This window comes from Rattus norvegicus, chromosome 5 (genome assembly GCF_021556685.1).
Source record: "Rattus norvegicus strain SHRSP/BbbUtx chromosome 5, alternate assembly SHRSP_T2T, whole genome shotgun sequence".
Taxonomy (NCBI): Eukaryota; Metazoa; Chordata; class Mammalia; order Rodentia; family Muridae; genus Rattus; species Rattus norvegicus.
Window position 1 is genome coordinate 166672907 of NC_141538.1, and position 19208 is coordinate 166692114.

Consider the following 19208-nt stretch of genomic DNA (forward strand, 5'->3'; position numbering starts at 1 on the left):
TCTGGGCTGTCGTGGGGTTTTTATTTTTTATTTTATTTTTTTTTTATTTTCTATTTTTCGGAGTTGGGGACCAAACCCAGGGCCTTGCGCTTGCTAGGTAAGCACTCTACCACTGAGCTAAATCCCCAACCCCAGGGGTTTTTATTTTTAAAGATTTATTTTTATGTGCATTGGTGTCTTGCCTGCCTACATGTCTGTGTGAGGGTGTCAGAGCCTCTGGAACTGCAGTTACAAACAGTTGGGACCTGCCATGTGGGTGCCGGGAATTGAACCCAGGTCCTCTGGAAGAGCAGCCAGCGCTCACAAACTGGTGAGCCGTCTCTCCAGCCCAATTTCTGTATTTTTTTTTTTTAAAGATTTATGGGGGCTGGGGATTTAGCTCAGTGGTAGAGCCCTTACCTAGGAAGCGCAAGGCCCTGGGTTCGGTCCCCAGCTCCGAAAAGAAAAAAAAAAAAAAAAAGATTTATTTATTTATTATATATAAGTACACTGTAGCTGTCTTCAGATACACCAGAAGAGGGCATCGGATCTCTTTACAGATGGTTGTGAGCCACCATGTGGTTGCTGGGAATTGAACTCATGACCTCTGGAAGAGCAGTCGGGTGCTCTTAACCCCTGAGCCATCTCTCCAGCCCGTATTTTTTTTTTTTAAACTGTGATTTGCAGTCTTAAAAAGGTTGGTGAGCTGGTTTGTAAACCTCACTGACAGCTTTCTCAACCCAGGCTGCAGCGGGTCCTGAGTTAGTTTTGGAAAGCTCTTCCCTAACTGTTCAGAGAAAGAGACGCTTTTAAAGCTACTCTTGGGGTTTCCCAGCAGTCAGTGCCCAGCTAGGAGCAGCCTTGCCAATTCTCAGGGTCCTTCAGATGGAGGGTGGGCACCTCCTGAATGCTGTCCTTCTGCATCTCCTAGCCGATATCAGAATGACCTTCTATCCTTCCAAATGTGGGGTGGGGTGGAGGGATGACTTGACTGGATGTGAGCAAATCCCTCAAGTCCATTAGCAGGCAGAGAAGTCCGGAAGCTGGCGTTGCCAGAGGTGGTACACACCTTTGGTCCAGCACTCAGGAAGTAGGCATGGAGCTCTGTGTATCTGAGGCCAACCTGATCTACAATAGTTAGCTCAGGCTAGCCAAAGTGAAGAACTGCAGGATGGGAGTGTGTGTGTGTGTGTGTGTGTGTGTGTGTGTGTGTGTGTGTGTGTAGGGTAACCATATCATGGGGAAAACTATAGCCCTCGGGCAGATTCCACTCAGGACTGAGTCATGCTCCCCACCCCCATGCTGCCCCTGACAACGCCCCAGCAGTCATTGATCTTGTCTTCATCTGGCCTTTGGTTTTCCCTGGGAAAGCTTCTCAAGAACTAGAAAACTCCCAGAAGTTGTCAGCCGTGAGCTGGTACAGTCTCTTTCCCATTGATCATGAGCATTCAGTATAGGTTTCCAATAATTAAAAACAATAACAATAACATAATAATCAACTCTGACCAATAAATCACAGCTGAAATTCCACAATTAGGGCTGGTGAGATGGCTCATCAAGTAAAAGTACTCACTGTTGTGTTTTATAAAAAGAAAGAGAAACCAGGAATATGTTTGGTGGAGGCGCAGTATGGTGTGGGGGAAGGGGATGCCTCTGCAGGCTCATGCTGAGTATAGAATACTGTGCCATAGTATAGTATAGTATAGTATAGTGTAGTGTAGTGTAGTGTAGTGTAGTATAGTATAGTATTGTATAGTATAGTATAGTATTATATAGTATAGTATAGTATAGTATTATATAGTATAGTATAGTATTGTATAGTATAATATAGTATTGTATAGTATAGTATTGTACAGTATAGTATTATATAGTATAGTATTGTATAGTATAGTATAATATTGTATAGTATAGTATTGTACAGTATAGTATTATATAGTATAGTATTGTATAGTATAGTATAGTATAATATTGTATAGTATAGTATTGTACAGTATAGTATTATATAGTATAGTATTGTATAGTATAATACTGTATAGTATAGTATTATATAGTATAGTATTGTATAGTATAATATAGTATTGTATAGTATAGTATAGTATTGTATAGTATAGTATTATATAGTATTGTATAGTATAGTATAATATTGTATAGTATAGTATAGTATTGTATAGTATAGTGTTTATTCAGGGCATGGGGAAGGGAGTTGAAAGAATAGTAGAGACAGAAAGGAGGAGGGAGGTAGGGAAGGAGGGATGGGGGAGGGAGGGAGAGAGAGAGAAAGAAAAGAGAGAGAGAGGAGGAACAGGAGGAAGAGAAACAGGAGGAGGAGGAAGAGGAGGAGGAGAGGCTGGCCATCCATGAGTGCATGGAGGTGGGACAGGGGAGTGGGAAGAGGGTAAGGGAGCAGGAGGAAGAGAGGGCAAGAGACAAGAGGGTAAGAAGTGGGTAGCAGCCCCTTTTATAGTGAGTCAGGCACACCTGGCTATTGCCAGGTAACTCTCGGGTGGAGCCTAGACAAAATGCTTGCCACCAAGCCTGACAGCCTGAGTTCTATCCCAGGAGTCCACAAGATAGAAGCACAGCTTCCCCCAAAAGTGCACACACACACACACAAAACACACATACACACACACACATACACAGCATACATATACACACATACACACAAAACACACATACACATACACAGCATACATACACACACATGAGAGAGAGAGAGAGAGAGAGAGAGAGAGAGAGAGAGAGAGAGAAAGAGAGAGAGAGAGAAAGAGAGAGAGAATGTAATTTAAAAATCTTGACAGATGCTGGCCCTGGTGGCACACGCCTATGATATCAGCTCCTTGATAAGCAAAGGCGAGAGGACTGGAAGTTCAAGGTCAGCTTGGACTAGGAATGTGCTCTCTGTCGGAGAACTTTGTCTCAAAGCAAAACAAAAGTAAAGAGAGTGCAGGGATAGAGCCCAATGGCAGGACACTTGCTCCACCAGTGGCTTCATTCACAGCACACACACAGAAATAAATCCTTTTTTTTTTCTTTTTTTTCGGAGCTGGGGACCGAACCCAGGGCCTTGCGCTTCCTAGGCAAGCGCTCTACCACTGAGCTAAATCCCCAACCCCCAGAAATAAATCCTAACCTGTGGCAATGGGGGCTCCAACACTTACCATGTTGAGGCAGGAGGATTACCAGTTTGAGGCTAGCCTGACGTGTTTATATGTAACAAGACCTCGACTGATTTGTTTTTATTTGCTTGTGTTCGCTTTTGAGACAAGGTCTCATTCTGTAGCGCACACTGATCTCAAACTTTTAGCAATTCTCCTGCATCAGCCACTCAAGTGCTAAGATTATAAGTGTGCATTAGCACACCTGGCCTAGACCTTTGTGGGGTTGGGGGTTGGGGTGTGTGGAAATTCCAACCTTTTTACTTCAAGAAGCATACTTCTAGTTAAAATTGATTCTAGTCAATTTTTTTCCATTTGCATATTTATTTGGGAGTGTGGTACTCCTGTGCCATGGCCCACATGTGCAGACACACACACACACACACACACACACAGAGCGTTTTCATAAAAGATAATTATCCAGAAAACAAAACAATACAAATGCCAGGTGTGCTAAGTTCAAGACCTCAAGACCAGGCTGTGCTTCCTAAGACAGCTGCCTCAGGGAAAAAAAAAACAAAAACTTTTAATAAAAGTTTTATAAGAAGGGCGACATTATTCCACATCTTTGCAAATCACTTCAATGTTTGTCTTAACAGCAGACGTTTGGATTTTTTGTTGTCGTTTTCATGATACAAATGATACATTATAGTTATACAGTAAATAAACAGTCAGCAAAATTATAAAGCCGGGACTGAGGAACATCTGAGTGACCTCCTCCAGGGTGTTCCCCAGGAAGGGCATGGTGGCACGTGTGCATCGCACATGGCCATCACACCTGGCAGCGGTCAGTGGCTCCTTTATCAGCACCAGGGCAACAGGGCGTGTGCTGGATGGCTCGCGGGAGGGAGGAGTCCGTGGCTACTGGGTGAGGCCCCAGTCAGAGGGCTCTTGTAATCTGCTGCAGAATCACTGCCCAGCTGGATTTTCAAAGCTGCCCCGTGTTCAGTTAGCCGCTTCTGGAAAGCTCCTTAGACCACTCGCACCAGCCGCATAGCTCAGAGAACGAGGTAAACAGCCCAGCTGTGAGTAGGGAGTAAAGGGAGCTGAGCTTTGCGCTTTGCTTTCCGGAGGCTCACAGTCCACAGGTTTGTTGTTGAACAACTCCTTGGCAAGAGGACTGAAGGCTTTCCCTGGCCAGAAGGAATGCAGACTTTACAACTGCTTCACCACCCCACCTCTACCCCCTCCACGCCCCGCCCCACCCCTCCCCGCCCTGCCCCCTCCCCCACACTCCTCCCTGTCCCTCCCTGTTCCAACTCAAAGGTCTTCCCACTTTGGTCTGCAGAATCTATCCTAGCCATTCCGCATTCCTGTAATTTTAGCCCTGCAGGGCCGAGGCAGAAGGACCTCTAGTTTGAGGCTAGCATGGTCTACCTAACAAGACCCCCTCCCCTAGCAAGGCCCCTCCCCTAACAAGACCCCCCCCCGAAAATATTCAAAGTATAGATTGTAAATGAACTTAATTCAGACACGCCTACCAGGCGTATTACTTATTCTTATTTTGTCGTTATTCCTTTTTTATTTATATATTTTTATATATTTTTATTTTATATATTTTTATATATTTTATTTATATATATTTTTATATATTTTATTTATATATATTTTTATATATTTTATTTATATATATATTTTTTATTTATATGAGTACACTGTAGCTGTCTTCAGACACACCAGAAGAGGACATCAGATCCCATTACAGATGGCTGCGAGCCACCATGTGTTTGCTGGGATTTGAACTCAGGACCTCTGGAAGAGCAGTCAGTGCTCTTAACCACTGAGCCATCTCTCCACCCACCCCCCTTTGTTTTCTTAATTGTAACAATTGCAACAGGGTTTGCTACATAGTCCTGGCTGGTCTGGAATGTGCAACACAGGATGGTGGCGAACTTGCAGCCATCCCGTCTACTCTGAAGTTAGAAGTGAAGTTAGAGGCGCACACCACAGCGTTAGGTTAAATCACAAGCTTTCTTACCTTCTTACTTTAGGACCGGGGTTGGAACCCTAAGCCTTGTGCACACTAGACATGCACTCGACCCATCTGCCAGCACCCTACCTTTACCCTTTTTTAAATATTTATTTTATTATTGAACTGGGGGAAGTGTATGCACATGAGTGCCTGCAGAGGCCAGGAGGGAAAGTCGGATCCAATGAAGCAGGAGTTACAGGCTGAGGGCACTGGGAACTGAACTCAGGACCCCTGCAAGGACAGCCAGTTCTCTCTCTCTCTTTTTTTTTTTAAGATTTATTTATTTTATGTGAGTACATTGTCACTCTCTTCAGACACACCAGAAGGTGGCATCAGACCCCATTACAGATGGTTGCGAGCCACCATGTGGTTGCTGGGAATTGAACTCAGGACCTCTGGAAGAGCACTCAGTGCTCTTAACCTTTGAGCCATCTCTCCAGCCCCTGACAGCCAGTTCTCTTAACTGCCGAGCCACCACTCCGGCTCTTGCATTTTTGTTTCTCAGTTTTTTATATTTAGTTGTTTCTTTCATGGGGGAACTGGGTAAGCTCCTCTCTCCTTCCACCATGTGTACCCTGCAATTTGAACTCAGATCACGAGGGTTGTCAGGAGGGTTGGCAGCTGGTGCCTTTATCCACTGAGCCATCCCACCAGCCCCCAGCTTCATCTATTCCTAAAGGAGTCATATTTTGACATGGCGGGAAATCTTACAAGATTACATAGCAGGGGCCTGGAGAGATGGTTCAGTTCAGTTCCTAGTACCCAGGTCGGGCAGCTTACAACCACCTACCCATAACTCCAGCTCCCAGGGGGATCTGACAAGTCTGTAAACACACCCACAAAACACACACGGCAAGTCACATTACTAAAAATCAACAACAAAACTTTCTTTAAAATATTTATTTATGGGGTTGGGGATTTAGCTCAGTGGTAGAGCGCTTGCAAGGCCCTGGGTTCGGTCCCCAGCTCTGAAAAAAAGAAAAAGAAAAAAAATAAAATAAAATATTTATATATTTATTTATTATATATAAGTACACTGTAGCTGTCTTCAGACACACCAGAAGAGGGAAGGGCATCAGATCCCCATTACAGATGGTTGGAGCCACCAGGTGGTTGCTGGGATTTGAACTCAGGACCTTTGGAAGAGCAGTCAGTGCTCTTAACCACTGAGCCATCCCTCTACCCACAACAAACCTTTCAAAACAGATTACATAGTGGGGTTCAAAGTACCCCAGCATACATAAATCCAGGAAATGCCGATTTTCAACAATGTGTACTGAAATTTGCAATTTTTTTACACTGTAAACTTTTCTTCTGAGCTAACTTTTCCACTCCAAGCTTTTCTAAGGCGTGGCGTCCCTTTGGTATCCTAGGTTGGCCTAGATCTAACTTTCTGCCTGCTTCATGTATGAGTCGCCTAAGGCAGGGGTTTACTGTCACACGCTGTCCCCAGAAAGTGAGCCAGCCAGGGGACCATTGTTGTGCCTTTCCCGGACTGATTCTTTGCTCCCTGAGTCAAAGGAAGGGAATGTGTCTAATCCTCTTTCCTCTGCGACCTGGGCCAGTCAGGAGCAAGGACATAAGGTCTGGCTGGGCTGCACCCCCAGGTAACGCAGTCCAGAAGCGAATATTGTCAGGAGCTTCACCCACGTGATTTCTTTCCTTGACCTTTTTAAAGGACTAAGAATTAGAAGAGGCGCTTGTGGGGTTGGGGATTTAGCTCAGTGGTAGAGCGCTTGCCTAGCAAGCGCAAGGCCCTGGGTTCGGTCCCCCAGCTCCGAAAAAAAAGAAAAGAAAAGAAAAAAAAAAAAAGAGGCGCTTGCAAGAGCCAATCATCCATCCATCCATCCATCCATCCATCCACTCACTGTGTTATGGGAGGGTGTGTGTGAGAAGCAGGGTGTAGAGGTGCGCACATGTGTGTGGAGGGGAGAGGTCCACCTCTGGGGGTTGTTTTTTTAGGATTCCTCCATATATTTGAGACAGGGTCTCTCACAGAACCTGGAGCGCATTGATCTGCCTGGCTCCCGGACCCCCTGCATGGAGATTGCCTAGCACCTACTCTCAAACCCAGCCTTATGTGGGTTCTGGGAATTGAACTCGGGTCCTCTTACCTGCACAGCAAGCACTTACCAACTGAATTATCCCCATTTTAAGGGGTGGGGTTCAGGCTAGATTGCACACCTGGCACGGTGTATTGAGTCTTCAAAGACACAGTTGGTTTCTACCAGACACTTTCCTGGTTCTGTTTTGTTTGTTTGTTTTAAGATTTATTTACTATGCAGTGTCCTGCTTGCACATATGCCTGCCCGCCACAAGAGGGCACCAGATCTCACTCTCGATGGTCGTGAGCTACCTCAGGTTCTCTGGGAAAGCAGCCAGTGCTCTTCTTAATCTCTGAGGCAGCTGGCCAGCCTTCCCAGTTGTATTCTTTTTTTTTTTTTTCCCAGTTGTATTCTTGACTGGACTCTCCTTCCAGGTATATCTTCCAACGTGGTCCCCATGTACTTAGGGGAGCTAGCCCCCAAAAACCTGCGAGGGGCTCTTGGAGTGGTTCCTCAGCTCTTCATCACTGTGGGCATCCTTGTGGCCCAGCTGTTTGGCCTTCGGAGTGTCTTGGCAAGCGAGGAAGGTAAGAAGAGAGGCCCCAGCCCTCCCCCCCAGTCCTCCCCCCCCAAAACCCCTACCACCATTACTGGAAGCTTCCGCCCACTGACCTCCCTATTCAGTCAGTCCACTGGGGACTGTTCTTTTCCATGTGCCATTCCGGAGCTGAACAAGCCCGTGGTGACAAGTTCCTTCTAAAGGACAGCAAGGTGAATCAACTGAGCAGGAAGAGCCTACTTTCCTCCAACGGCTAAGTGACCGTTCACCTTCTCAGAAGGCACTCGTCTACTGACAAATGGCGCCGTTACCTCCTCTTTCTCTGTCTCACTGTTGAGACAGGGTCTCATGTAAGCCAGGCTAGCCTCAGACTCACAGGGTTGTCAGAGTGACCTTGAACTCCTGGTGGTCCTCCTGCCTCCACCCAACAAGTCCTGAGATTACGGGGTGGGGTTGGGCGGGGGGGGGGGGGGGGGGGACGGACCACAACTGTTTTATGCAGTTCTGGAGACCAAACCCAGAGATCTGTGCAAATGCTAGGCAAACACTCTTTTTTTTTTTTTTTTTTTTTTTTTTTGGTTCTTTTTTTTCGGAGCTGGGGACCGAACCCAGGGCCTTGTGCTTCCTAGGCAAGCGCTCTACCACTGAGCTAAATCCCCAACCCCTAGGCAAACACTCTTATCAGCTGAGCCCAGCCCTGCCCCCACCTCTTCTCTTTCGTTCCTTTCCTTCCTGTCTTTCTTTCTGAGCCTTAAGCTTCTGAGAGGGAGACCAGTCTCAGTGATCAGGCCTGCCGTGGCCTGGGCACCATGTCTTCTGTAATAGTCCATCTGTTCCTCCCAGCAGCCTTGTGAGATCATGTACCTTAAACACACCCATTTTACAGATACAGAACCTGAGACTTGGCAGACTGGAAACACATGAGAAATCCTGTTAAGATTCCAACCCTGCAGCCTGAGCCTGGCTCTGTGTCTCTTTGCCATGTTCCCCTGTCTTCCTGTCCTTTTTCCACCTGTCCTGGACACCTCCATGAAGGTGTCACGTTATCCCTACAAGCTGACACCTAAGATGAACGAACTAAGGATGAGCCTCAGGGAGCCCCAGACAGCAGGAGCAGATTCTCCACCATATCACACTGTGCAGGAGGGAAGGGACAGTTCTGTCCAGAAGAGAACATTCTAGGCCTGGGCAGAGGAGACAAGAATGTGGAGATCCTTTGTGATTTCAGGGAACTGCAAAAGGGTAGTGTGTTAGACCTCCATCCTCCTCTGTGGCTTTCCTGCTGTGCAGGGCTGGGGTTTAACGGTGACCATCTTAGACCCCTGGCTTAGGACAACTCCTTCGCTCAAACAGGGCTGGCCAGCAGGTGGCGCAGTCAGAGGAGGCGCAGAAAGGAGGCCCCCAAGACTGCTTAGTGGCCAAGATTGAGAAGTGGGATCTGGATTGGTGCCCTGTCGAGGAGAGTTGCAGTGTAGGGGACTGGGAGGAGGGCCCTAGTTGCTGGTGACCGTGGCTCATATGGGAGACCGCAGCACTTGTCACAGACAGGACAGGGGAGATAGGTGGAGGGTCCCACAGTGATCTGGAGCCAATTCTGATCAAAGGGCAGAAGGAGGTGGGAGGACATTTGTTCCAGCCTAGAAGGTGGTGGTTCAGACGGAAACTGAGCTTGACATTGGATGGCATTCATATTCTAGGCAAAATCAACCAATTTCTTGACTCAGAAGGTGAAGGAAAGAGACTGAGACTGAGAGACTTAAAGTCAGCCTGACATACACAGTGGTAGGTTTGAGGCCAGCATGAGTTACATTGTATTTTCTTAAAAAAAAAAAAAAAAAAAAAAAAAGGGCTGGAGAGATGGCTCAGCGGTTAAGAGCACCGACTGCTCTTCCAGAGGTCCTGAGTTCAAATCCCAGCAACCACATGGTGGCTCACAACCATCTGTAATGAGATCTGATACCCTCCTCTGGTGTGTCTGAAGACAGCTACAGTGTACTTATATATAATAAATAAATAAATCTTTAAAAAAAAAAAGACCCACACAGAACAGACAGCTACAGTGTACTTATATATAATAAATAAATAAATCTTAAAAAAAAGACCCACACAGAACAGACAGCTACAGTGTACTTATATATAATAAATAAATAAATCTTTAAAAAAAAAAAAAGACCCACACAGAACAGAGAGGAAAGTGATGTCACAAGTTGTTTCTGATTGATGCAAGGTCTCAGTGGTATTTCTTCCCCTCCCTCCTTCTCTCTTTCCCTCCCCATCTCCTTCCCTCTTTCTTCTTTTATTTCTCTCTCTCTCCTCCCTCCATCCCTCCTCTCTCCTTCTCTTTCTCCCTCTTCTACACACACACACACACACACACACACACACACCACACACACACACACACACACACACACACACACATCATAAAGTAAATAGGTAAATCTAATAAAGATGTAAAAACTCAAAACCCAAAGCGCACGTACACTGGGCACCATGGTGCATCTGCAATCCCGGCCCCCAGAAGGCTGAGACAGGAAGACAAAGGTTCCAGGCCAGCCTGGACTGCATGAGACCTATAGCAAAAGGAAACACGCGATTGGTTATTCACCAGCTGTCAGGTGATACAGAACTACTTAAATTGCATGAGCAGGGTCAGCCATGTAATCACAGGCAGCCAGAGTCGGCCTTACCCTTACCACTGCCTGGGTGCTAGAAACCGAATCCAGATCAAGTGCTCTTAGCCACCGAGCCATCCGTCCAGCCCTTCACATAACGCACCACGCTGGACAGATCTGTCCGGGCCATCGCTGTTTTCCTCAGTATTTAGTTCCGTCCTAGGACCACAGGGTGGCTTCTGTGTCCTTCTGTGTCACGGCCGTTAGCATTACTGTTGCTTTTGTTTCCGAGTTTATCAGCACTGCTCTGACCACTCCAGTTTAGGTGTCCTTGTCCCCCCTACACAAGCGTTTCTGGGCACACACCTGGGGTGGGATGGCAGGGTTGTCTCAGTACATACAGCGACACACGGAGACTTCCCATTTCCCCCCGCGTCCGTGCCCACGTTTGCCATTACCAGATTTTGTTTTTGTTTGCCCAGCTTCTCGGTGTGCTGTGGTCAGTCATGCCTCAGCCACTGTGTAAAAAGTCACCAGACGTCCACTGAAAAAGTCAAACTTTGTCCCCAAAGAGCCCTGGTCCTCCCTCAGGGTGATGGTGCAGAGTGCCTGGCGCAGTTCAGAGAGTGGAGAAAAAGGTCTCCACTCCTTCCAGGCTTCTGTGACCCTAGACCCTTGCTTGCAGGCTGGCCAATCCTCCTGGGTCTGACTGGAGTCCCTGCCGGCCTGCAGCTCCTCTTGCTGCCCTTCTTTCCTGAGAGCCCCCGCTACCTGCTGATTCAGAAGAAAAATGAATCAGCTGCTGAGAAAGGTGAGGTTTGCGGTGGTTTTCTCCTGACCCTGGGTCCCGCCCCCGCCCCGCCCCGCCCCGCCCCGCCCTGCCGGGCTCCCCCGGGCTCTTCAGCTCTGAGCTCATGCCCTCCTCTTCTTTCTCCCTCAGCCCTTCAGACCCTTCGAGGTTGGAAAGATGTGGACATGGAGATGGAGGAGATCCGGAAGGAGGATGAGGCTGAGAAGGCGGCAGGCTTCATCTCTGTGTGGAAGCTGTTCCGCATGCAGTCCCTCCGCTGGCAACTCATCTCCACGATCGTCCTCATGGCCGGCCAGCAGCTGTCAGGAGTGAACGCGGTACGGGTGCCCTGTGAGCTCGGAGGGGACAAAGCAGTGTGAGCGACCAGGCTCTGACACTATGACGATGATTCTCTCACGTATCCCTGAGGGGCTGGAGTGCGGCGGGCCACTGGCCATCCTACACTCGAGGCCAAACCCCATGGTTCTCCTCCAGATTTACTACTACGCTGACCAGATCTACCTCAGCGCAGGGGTGAAAAGCAACGACGTCCAATATGTGACGGCTGGGACTGGGGCCGTCAACGTGTTCATGACCATGGTCACGGTGAGTGCCCATGGGGCAATGGTCCCTTAAGTCACCAGGGGTGGAGTGACATCTGAGGAGTGTAAAAGGCCCCAGACTTGGATGATGCTGGGCCTTCAGATTGCAACATGCCCCCAGGGCTCTGACGCCCCAGCCCTGGACCCCTAACACAGAGCTCCCACAGTGTGCCCTAACCTCTTCTATCCGAGACTGCTGAGCATGGCAGAAGTGCAGGGTCTCTGCACAGGGCCCTTGCAGGGATCTGTGGCTCATGACTCACCGCTTAGATTCCTGAGTGGAGTTTGGCCCCTGGACAGATGAGCCAGCCAGGCCTCTGTGTAGATAGACTCTCTCAAGTTTACTCCAGTGCCTGGCTTCTTTGCAGGAGGTCAGAAGCCTCTAACCACAGGACCGAGGCTCTTGACGTGAGCTCTCATTTAAAAGTGAACATCTGGGCTCTAGTAACACAGCTGGGCCTCCGAACTAGCCACCCACCGACACATGCTTCTGTGTATGCATGTACAATTATTTGCACACCAGTGGCTAGGTACACACTCTTCCTCACCCCTCAAAAGTTGGTTGAGGGACCGTGAGGGCTATTCCTAAGATGGCAGCCTCTGGTGGGGGGTGCTCTGTCCCACGAGAACACTGGGCACTGGGTCTAGAAGCTCATGGTCTTCCTTCCCACACCTCCAGGTTTTTGTGGTAGAGCTTTGGGGACGTCGGAATCTTCTCCTCATCGGCTTCTCCACCTGCCTCACAGCTTGCATAGTGCTGACGGTCGCACTGGCACTGCAGGTGAGGAGCTCCGTGCTGACAATCCATTTAAAGGAAACTTAGAGATGGTGGCGTCACATGGAGAAATGAGGGTGGGGACCCTCTTGGGGTTCATTAACCAAGATCGAGGCCACGTTGGACTTCTCCTCCCCTGCCCCCCCCACCTGTCTGCATTTTAGGTCTGTGTTGTGTGTTGTGTGTGTTTCTGATGCCTGTCTCTAACACAGGGCTTTGTTCTGTGTTTATTGATATTGTTGAACAGCGTAGTAAATAGTATGAGATGGAAACGAATGAGGGTTTGTTTGTTTATTTGTTTGTTTGTTGAGACAGAGTCTCTCTATGTAGTCCTGGCTGTCCTGGAACTCACTGTGCAGACCAGGCCGGCCTCAAACTATTTTCTCAGAAAATTTTCAACAGAGCTTTACAAGGGAAGACGTTATATACTGAGCCCAACTGGACTGGACTAGCCTTCAAAACCACACACAGATGCTATCAGCCTATCTCCACATGTCACTTCCAACACTTGTTGGATATTGGTTGTTCAAGTTTGCATTTAGCCTATTGGCTATTTCAGCAAATGACGGCCACCACACACACACACACTCGCACACGCGCACGAACACTCGTGCACGAACACATGCACGCACACACAAGTTCGAGTTTAAAGCTACTGCACATCAGCTCAGGTCTTAAAAGCTGACCGGATGAACCAAGGCAGAGTCAGGTTGGTCACATTGCCGCCCTGATGGGAGAGCATGCTTATACAGGCTGAGCTCACAGTAGGTCGGCAGGTCAAGCACACAGTTGCCCACAGTCTCAAAGCATGCGAGCGACTTAGCTACAAGGTCCAGCAAAAGCCCCGCCCCTTGGAAGGTTAGAGGCATTTTCGGGAAAAGATTAACGCAGCAGATGCCGGCTAAGCTGGTGACCCTGCTCAGAAGGGACACCCACGCTGTCCCCATCCTACATTTTTCACCTTAGCGAAGGGCGAGGCATCGGCATGGGTTTGGTCTAGCAAGTACAGCCACTGTCAGATGTCGTCAAGGGACTGTGTCCTTCCCACAGCGAATCCAGCTTCCCCCGCAGGTGACTCCTAAGATCTCTTTAAGCTGCACAGCAGAGCCACTGCAGGCTCCTTCCAGATCCCAGTGCCCATCTCTGCCCTGAGGTCCCCAAGGCTCCCGCCCTGGCCAGCCTTCGAGTTGCTCCGCACTAACAACCTGTCTCTCTGCCTCTACAGAACACCATCTCCTGGATGCCCTATGTCAGCATCGTCTGTGTCATTGTCTACGTCATAGGACACGCCGTGGGGCCCAGTATGTATCCCTTGGCTACTTCCATGGTTTCAGTGACCCACGTGGTACTCTCTAAGAATCCCCAGGGAGGGTGGATGCGGCCCCAAGTGGCATCCCCCTTGCTCTCTTTAGCACAGGATGGGGGGGGGGGGGGTAGGTGTGATTAGCACCATGGGTTGACAGTGCTACCATGCTTGTAGCCTCAGTCCACAAGCAGCCTCTGTCATCTGTCCCTCATGCCTACCATCCTTAAGAACTGCATCCGTATCCTCACTGAGACACCTCACAAAGTCCCGTGTCTTGCCGATACACACCACCCCCGTGGCTAGGTAGCTAGGGCGCCAAGACACCCATAGGTTCAAGGACCCCTTTGTGAGCCACTGTGCCGTCCGGGAAAGTGTCTCCCCCTGACCTACATGTCTTTCCGTCTTCTTCTTCCCCGCACCCCTTCCCTCTCACGCCTCTCCCTCATCCCTCCCCACCCTCCCTCTCTCAGGTCCCATCCCTGCCCTGTTCATCACCGAGATCTTCCTGCAATCCTCTCGACCATCCGCCTACATGATCGGAGGCAGCGTCCACTGGCTCTCTAACTTCATCGTGGGCCTCATCTTCCCATTCATTCAAGTGAGTGGGGCCCAAGGCCCCAGCATCACCCATGTCCCCAAGCCACCAATCTAGAACCTTGTAGCACACCCCAACGTGCCCGTCCCTCTCCCCACAGGTGGGCCTTGGTCCTTACAGCTTCATCATCTTTGCGATTATATGTCTCCTCACCACCATCTACATCTTCATGGTCGTCCCAGAGACCAAGGGCAGGACGTTTGTCGAGATCAACCAGATTTTTGCCAAGAAGAACAAGGTATCGGACGTATATCCGGAGAAGGAGGAAAAGGAGCTTAATGACCTCCCACCTGCTACCCGGGAGCAGTAGCAGAGCCAGGCCACCAGGCAGTATGGCCAGTCTGCATGGGCCTCCTGTCTAGACTTTGGTTCTGGATTCTTAGTGTCTGTGACACTGGAAGGGACACGAGCCTGGCGGGGAATGGCAGCCCTCCACTCAGTGGGGACACCTGACGGGCTTTCGTGCTTCCGTGCTGTCCCTAACCATAGAGGCCAGTCACGGGCTCTTGGTCGCACACAAAGCCATACCTGGCCTTTGCTGGGTTGACTGTGGCGAGGGTCTTGTAACATTGCTTTTCTAACAAAAACAGTTGCCGAGAGACAAGACGTGACGGTCCTATTTTTTTTTTAACTTTTTTTTTTCTATTCTTTTTTTTTTTTTTTTTTCGGAGCTGGGGATTGAACCCAGGGCCTTGCGCTTGCTAGGCAAGCGCTCTACCACTGAGCCAAATCCCTTGTGTGGCTCCTCCCATGGGCGTGGAGAGACCACTGGCATCTGCTGGTGATTGATGTGGTCCTCTTTTTCTGACCCAGCCATGTCACAAAGCTGAGGAACAGGCCACTTGGGGAGACACACGGAGCGTGAATTATCAACTGTCAACGACAGTATTCTGTTTAGCCAATAAAACAGATCTGATCACTTCTTACCAAGACATACCAGTTCTCTGCGAGCAGAGGAAGGCCACAGGGGTGACCCCGCGGTCCCCCGCTGCTGAGGGTGGCTGGTCTCCTCAGAGCAGGATCTGGCATGGAGAGTCCCACAGACACTCCCTGCCGAGGGAAGGGATGGGAGAGCGTTGCAAAGATGTAACGTGCTGTGTGTAAAGTCAGGGGAGTTGCGGAGACCCCACGTGCCTGCAGTTGCATGTTGAAGACCAAGGTGTGGGGGCCTGAAGAGGAGGCCGCAGGAAGGGAAATGGGAGGGACGGGATGTTCCTTACATCAATGTAGCAGAACTGAAGTCGGAGAGGAGAGGAGAGGGGAGGGGAGGGGAGGGGAGGGGAGGGGAGGGGAGGGGAGGGGAAGAGAGAGAGAGAGAGAGATTGAGATTGAGAGATTACAAAAGTGTAGAGAAAGCCTTGAGGTGTGTGAGAAAGGAGGTCCCAAGTGGGCTCTGGGATGCGAATGTGGTGCCTTCTATGGTGAGAACGGCAGCAGTCAGGACAACAGGGAAAGCTGCGAGAGTCTGGAGCGGTTGTTACAGATATAAAGACTTTTCCGACACGGAAGGACGGAGTCTCTGAATGCTGGGGAGTGGTGCTGTCAGAGTCGGGAGCTAGGGTCTGTGGTGCCATTGCAGATTCTTCCCACAGGAACAGCCAGGAGATCCCCAAATCTGTAGGGGTGGGTCTGATGCTAAGACCCCGTTCCCCAATTGGTTCTTGACCCATCAATAAAGATGCTAGCAGCCAATGAGCTGGGTGGAATAGGCGGGACTTCTGGGTCCCTGTAGGCTGGACTGCAGACGCGGGAGAGAGGAGAGGAGTTCTCGCCATGCTTGGGAGGGAGAAAAGCCAATCAGCCGCGTGAGAGTGACCACAGGCAGCTTTTCCAGGCGGGAGGCTGGGGTGTTGAGCTGGGACTGAGGATGGTTGAGCAACTGAAGTTGACTGCAGAGAGAATGCTGAGCTGGGAGTACTGGGAAGGGCACGCTAGCCGTGATAGGTTGGAGGCGCCCAGCAGTTGAGCCAAAAGCCGGTTGAAACTGAATCTCTCTCTCTCTCTCTCTCTCTCTCTCTCTTTCTCTCTCTCTGTGTGTGTGTGTGTGTACGCGAGTGCGCTTTATCCACGAATCCAATATTCTCTGGGCGGGGACTGGTAGCACAGCCCGTTCCCACAGCATCAAGGTGGGGTAGCAAAAGCTTCACACTACACGAATCTACTCCCTGGTTCAAATCTTGACTCTGCCATTAAGTATGCAAAATGCCAAGTCACTTAGCTTTTCTGTGCTTCAAGTAAAAGTGGAACAAGCAGAACCTGTCCCATGAGGCTGCTGCAGGGCTAAATGACTTCGAATGCTCGTAGGTCTAGCTCAGTCATGCACGTGTTTGGTACTCTGCTGTGTTGATGTGCTTGGGGATAAGCTCTCCTATGTAAACCCACAAGAGAAACACAGGGGAGAGGACACTTACATGACTGGATGGCAGACGGTGGGAGAGCACCGATGGTATAGATCCTGAGTGGACCGCAAGGCAGTGGGAGAGCGCCGATGGTATGGATCCTGGGTGGATCACAGGGTGGTGGGAGAATGACGATGGTATGGATCCTGAGTGGATCGCAGGGTGGTGGGAGAATGACGATGGTATGGATCCTGGAATACTCCGTGTGGCAATCGATTAGAGTTGGAGACCTTGGCATGAACTCAAAATTTAAGTCTCACACGGATAGTTATGCATAGAAATGTCTAGAGTTTCGTGTGTGTGTGGGTGGGGTATATAGCAAGAGGTATGTGGCATGGGAGTAGGGTGATAAAGACTTAGGAAATATGAAGGGTTCTCCAGTCAGCGAGGATTCAGTAGGAGTATGGCATTCTGCTCAGGGGACCCCACAATATTTTGGTCTAGAAGGAAATACAGGAAGTTGCGGGCTATAGCAGGGCCTATAAATCCTTGGGGCAGGGTGGACACAGGGTCTCCTTAGAAATCCCTGGCTGGCCTGGAACTTTCTTTGCAGACCAGGATGGCATTGAACTCAGATCTGCCTGCCTCTGCCTCCTGAGTGTTGGGATTAAATGGGTGCTCTGCCACAGCCAGTGACCCTTTAAGTCTAGAGAAGCATCCTGAGTCTGAACTTGGCTGTCACAGTCCTGGAGGCTGAGTGTGTGTAGCTCAGTGGCAGAGCCCGGCAGATACAAGGCCCTGGGTTCTATCTCCAGCCTTGACACACAGTCACTCTTAGAGTCCCTAGCAGTTCCGGGTGGGACTGGAGAAGGGAGAGCCCAGGTGGTAAGCACAGGGACGGAAGAAAGAGAAGGTGAATGAGAAAGCCTGGGAGGGAGATAGGGAAGAGGAACATGGAGGCCACGGGAAGGAGCTGAGCATGGGCAGCCCATGGGCTGGGCCGAGCAGAGCAGAGCCCCAGGCCTAGTCACACATACAGTCTAGAGAATCACCCCCATCTGTCCCACAGAAGAGTTGGGGAAGCCCTGGAGGAACATAGGCCCCCAGAACTTTTTTGAGACTGGGTTTAGACTTCGTTTGTGTGAGAGGGGCTCGGTGTTTACAGAAGTTGGGCATTGTACCGGGAACCACAAAGAAAGGGCCAGAGGAAGAGGCTCATTGGATTTGGTGGCCAGTGACCCCAAGGGGCACAGTTTGGTGGGGACAAGGACAGAAGGTAGGTGCATAGGCCAAGGACAACTCCAGAGACAGGGATGATTAGAACAGTTCTCTCTTGCTGTCCTTCGGCCTGAGTGCGTTCTCATCTGTATCACACCTGTGTGGTCAGAGTTGATGACAAACACCCAGTCTCCCAAGGTTTGAAGTCAAGATGTTCTGAAGGCTAAGCCGGGTGTGGCTGTAGGCACGGCCCTGCAATCCCAGCCCTCGAGAGGTGAAGGAAGGAGATTAGGAATTCAAGGCCATTCTTGGCTACATAGTGGATTCCAGACTAGGCTGGGACACTTAAGAACCTACCTCCAAAATCCAAAGCCAATCTCCTCCCCTAGAAATGACACTTGGGTGAATCCAAATGGAAATGTGACAGGGCAGGTGAGTCCCCACGGGGATGGTTTTAAGCCTTGACAGCAGAGGTAGAAAGGAAAGGACAGGACTCTGCCAGGGTCTTCTAGCCCCAGTGGCCAGACACATTCAGAGCCCGAATGAGGACGAGTCTCACACTCACAGCACTCACACTCACAGCATTCACACAACACTCACACACTCACAACACACACAGTACTCACAGTCACAGCACTCACAGTCATAGCATTCACACACTCACAATACTCACACTCACAGCACTCACACTCACAATACTCACACTCACAGCACTCACAGTCACAGCACTCACACTCACAGCACTCACACACACACAGCACTCACATACACACAGCACTCACAGCAATCACACTCAGCACTCACACACAGCATTCACACACACATAGCACTCACACACACAACACTCACACATACAACACTCACACACTCAAAATACTCACACTCACAGCACCCACACACAACACCCACACTCACTGCACTCACACACACACACAACTCACGCACACACAGCACTCATACACTTACAGAACTCACACACTCAGCACATACTCATATCACTCATACTCACAGCACTCACTATCACCATCACCACCACCACCACCATCATCATCATCACCACCACCACCACCACCATCATCATCACCATCACCACCACCATCATCATCATCACCATCATCATCACCACCATCACCATCATCACCACCACCACCATCACCACCATCCTCCAGTTCTTGCACCCTTCCTGCCCTTCTTCCCTGATGTTCCCTGAGCTTTAGAGGGATGATGATAATGGTATCTCTTTTTAAGATGGAGC

The 19208-nt window shown here is 49.6% G+C and overlaps 1 protein-coding gene and 1 long non-coding RNA gene across 3 annotated transcripts in view; one reads left to right on the plus strand and one right to left on the minus strand.

The window, feature by feature from the left end:
• The window catches only part of Slc2a5 (solute carrier family 2 member 5), a 35692-nt gene extending 20370 nt beyond the window's left edge, over positions 1-15322 (plus strand). For both annotated transcript variants that reach the window (XM_087550965.1, NM_031741.1), the window contains 8 exon segments: positions 7589-7741; positions 11014-11139; positions 11269-11456; positions 11614-11724; positions 12400-12501; positions 13721-13796; positions 14272-14399; positions 14497-15322. In XM_087550965.1, the coding sequence (XP_087407091.1) occupies positions 7589-7741; positions 11014-11139; positions 11269-11456; positions 11614-11724; positions 12400-12501; positions 13721-13796; positions 14272-14399; positions 14497-14706 (1094 nt within the window). In that variant the 3' untranslated portion in view covers positions 14707-15322.
• On the minus strand, positions 6002-11132 carry LOC148006171 (uncharacterized). The gene is made up of 3 exons (XR_015621355.1): positions 10410-11132; positions 10197-10286; positions 6002-6077 (listed from the first exon to the last, which is right to left on the minus strand). It is a non-coding gene; the product is annotated as an uncharacterized LOC148006171 (long non-coding RNA).
• Positions 15323-19208: the final 3886 nt, after the last annotated feature.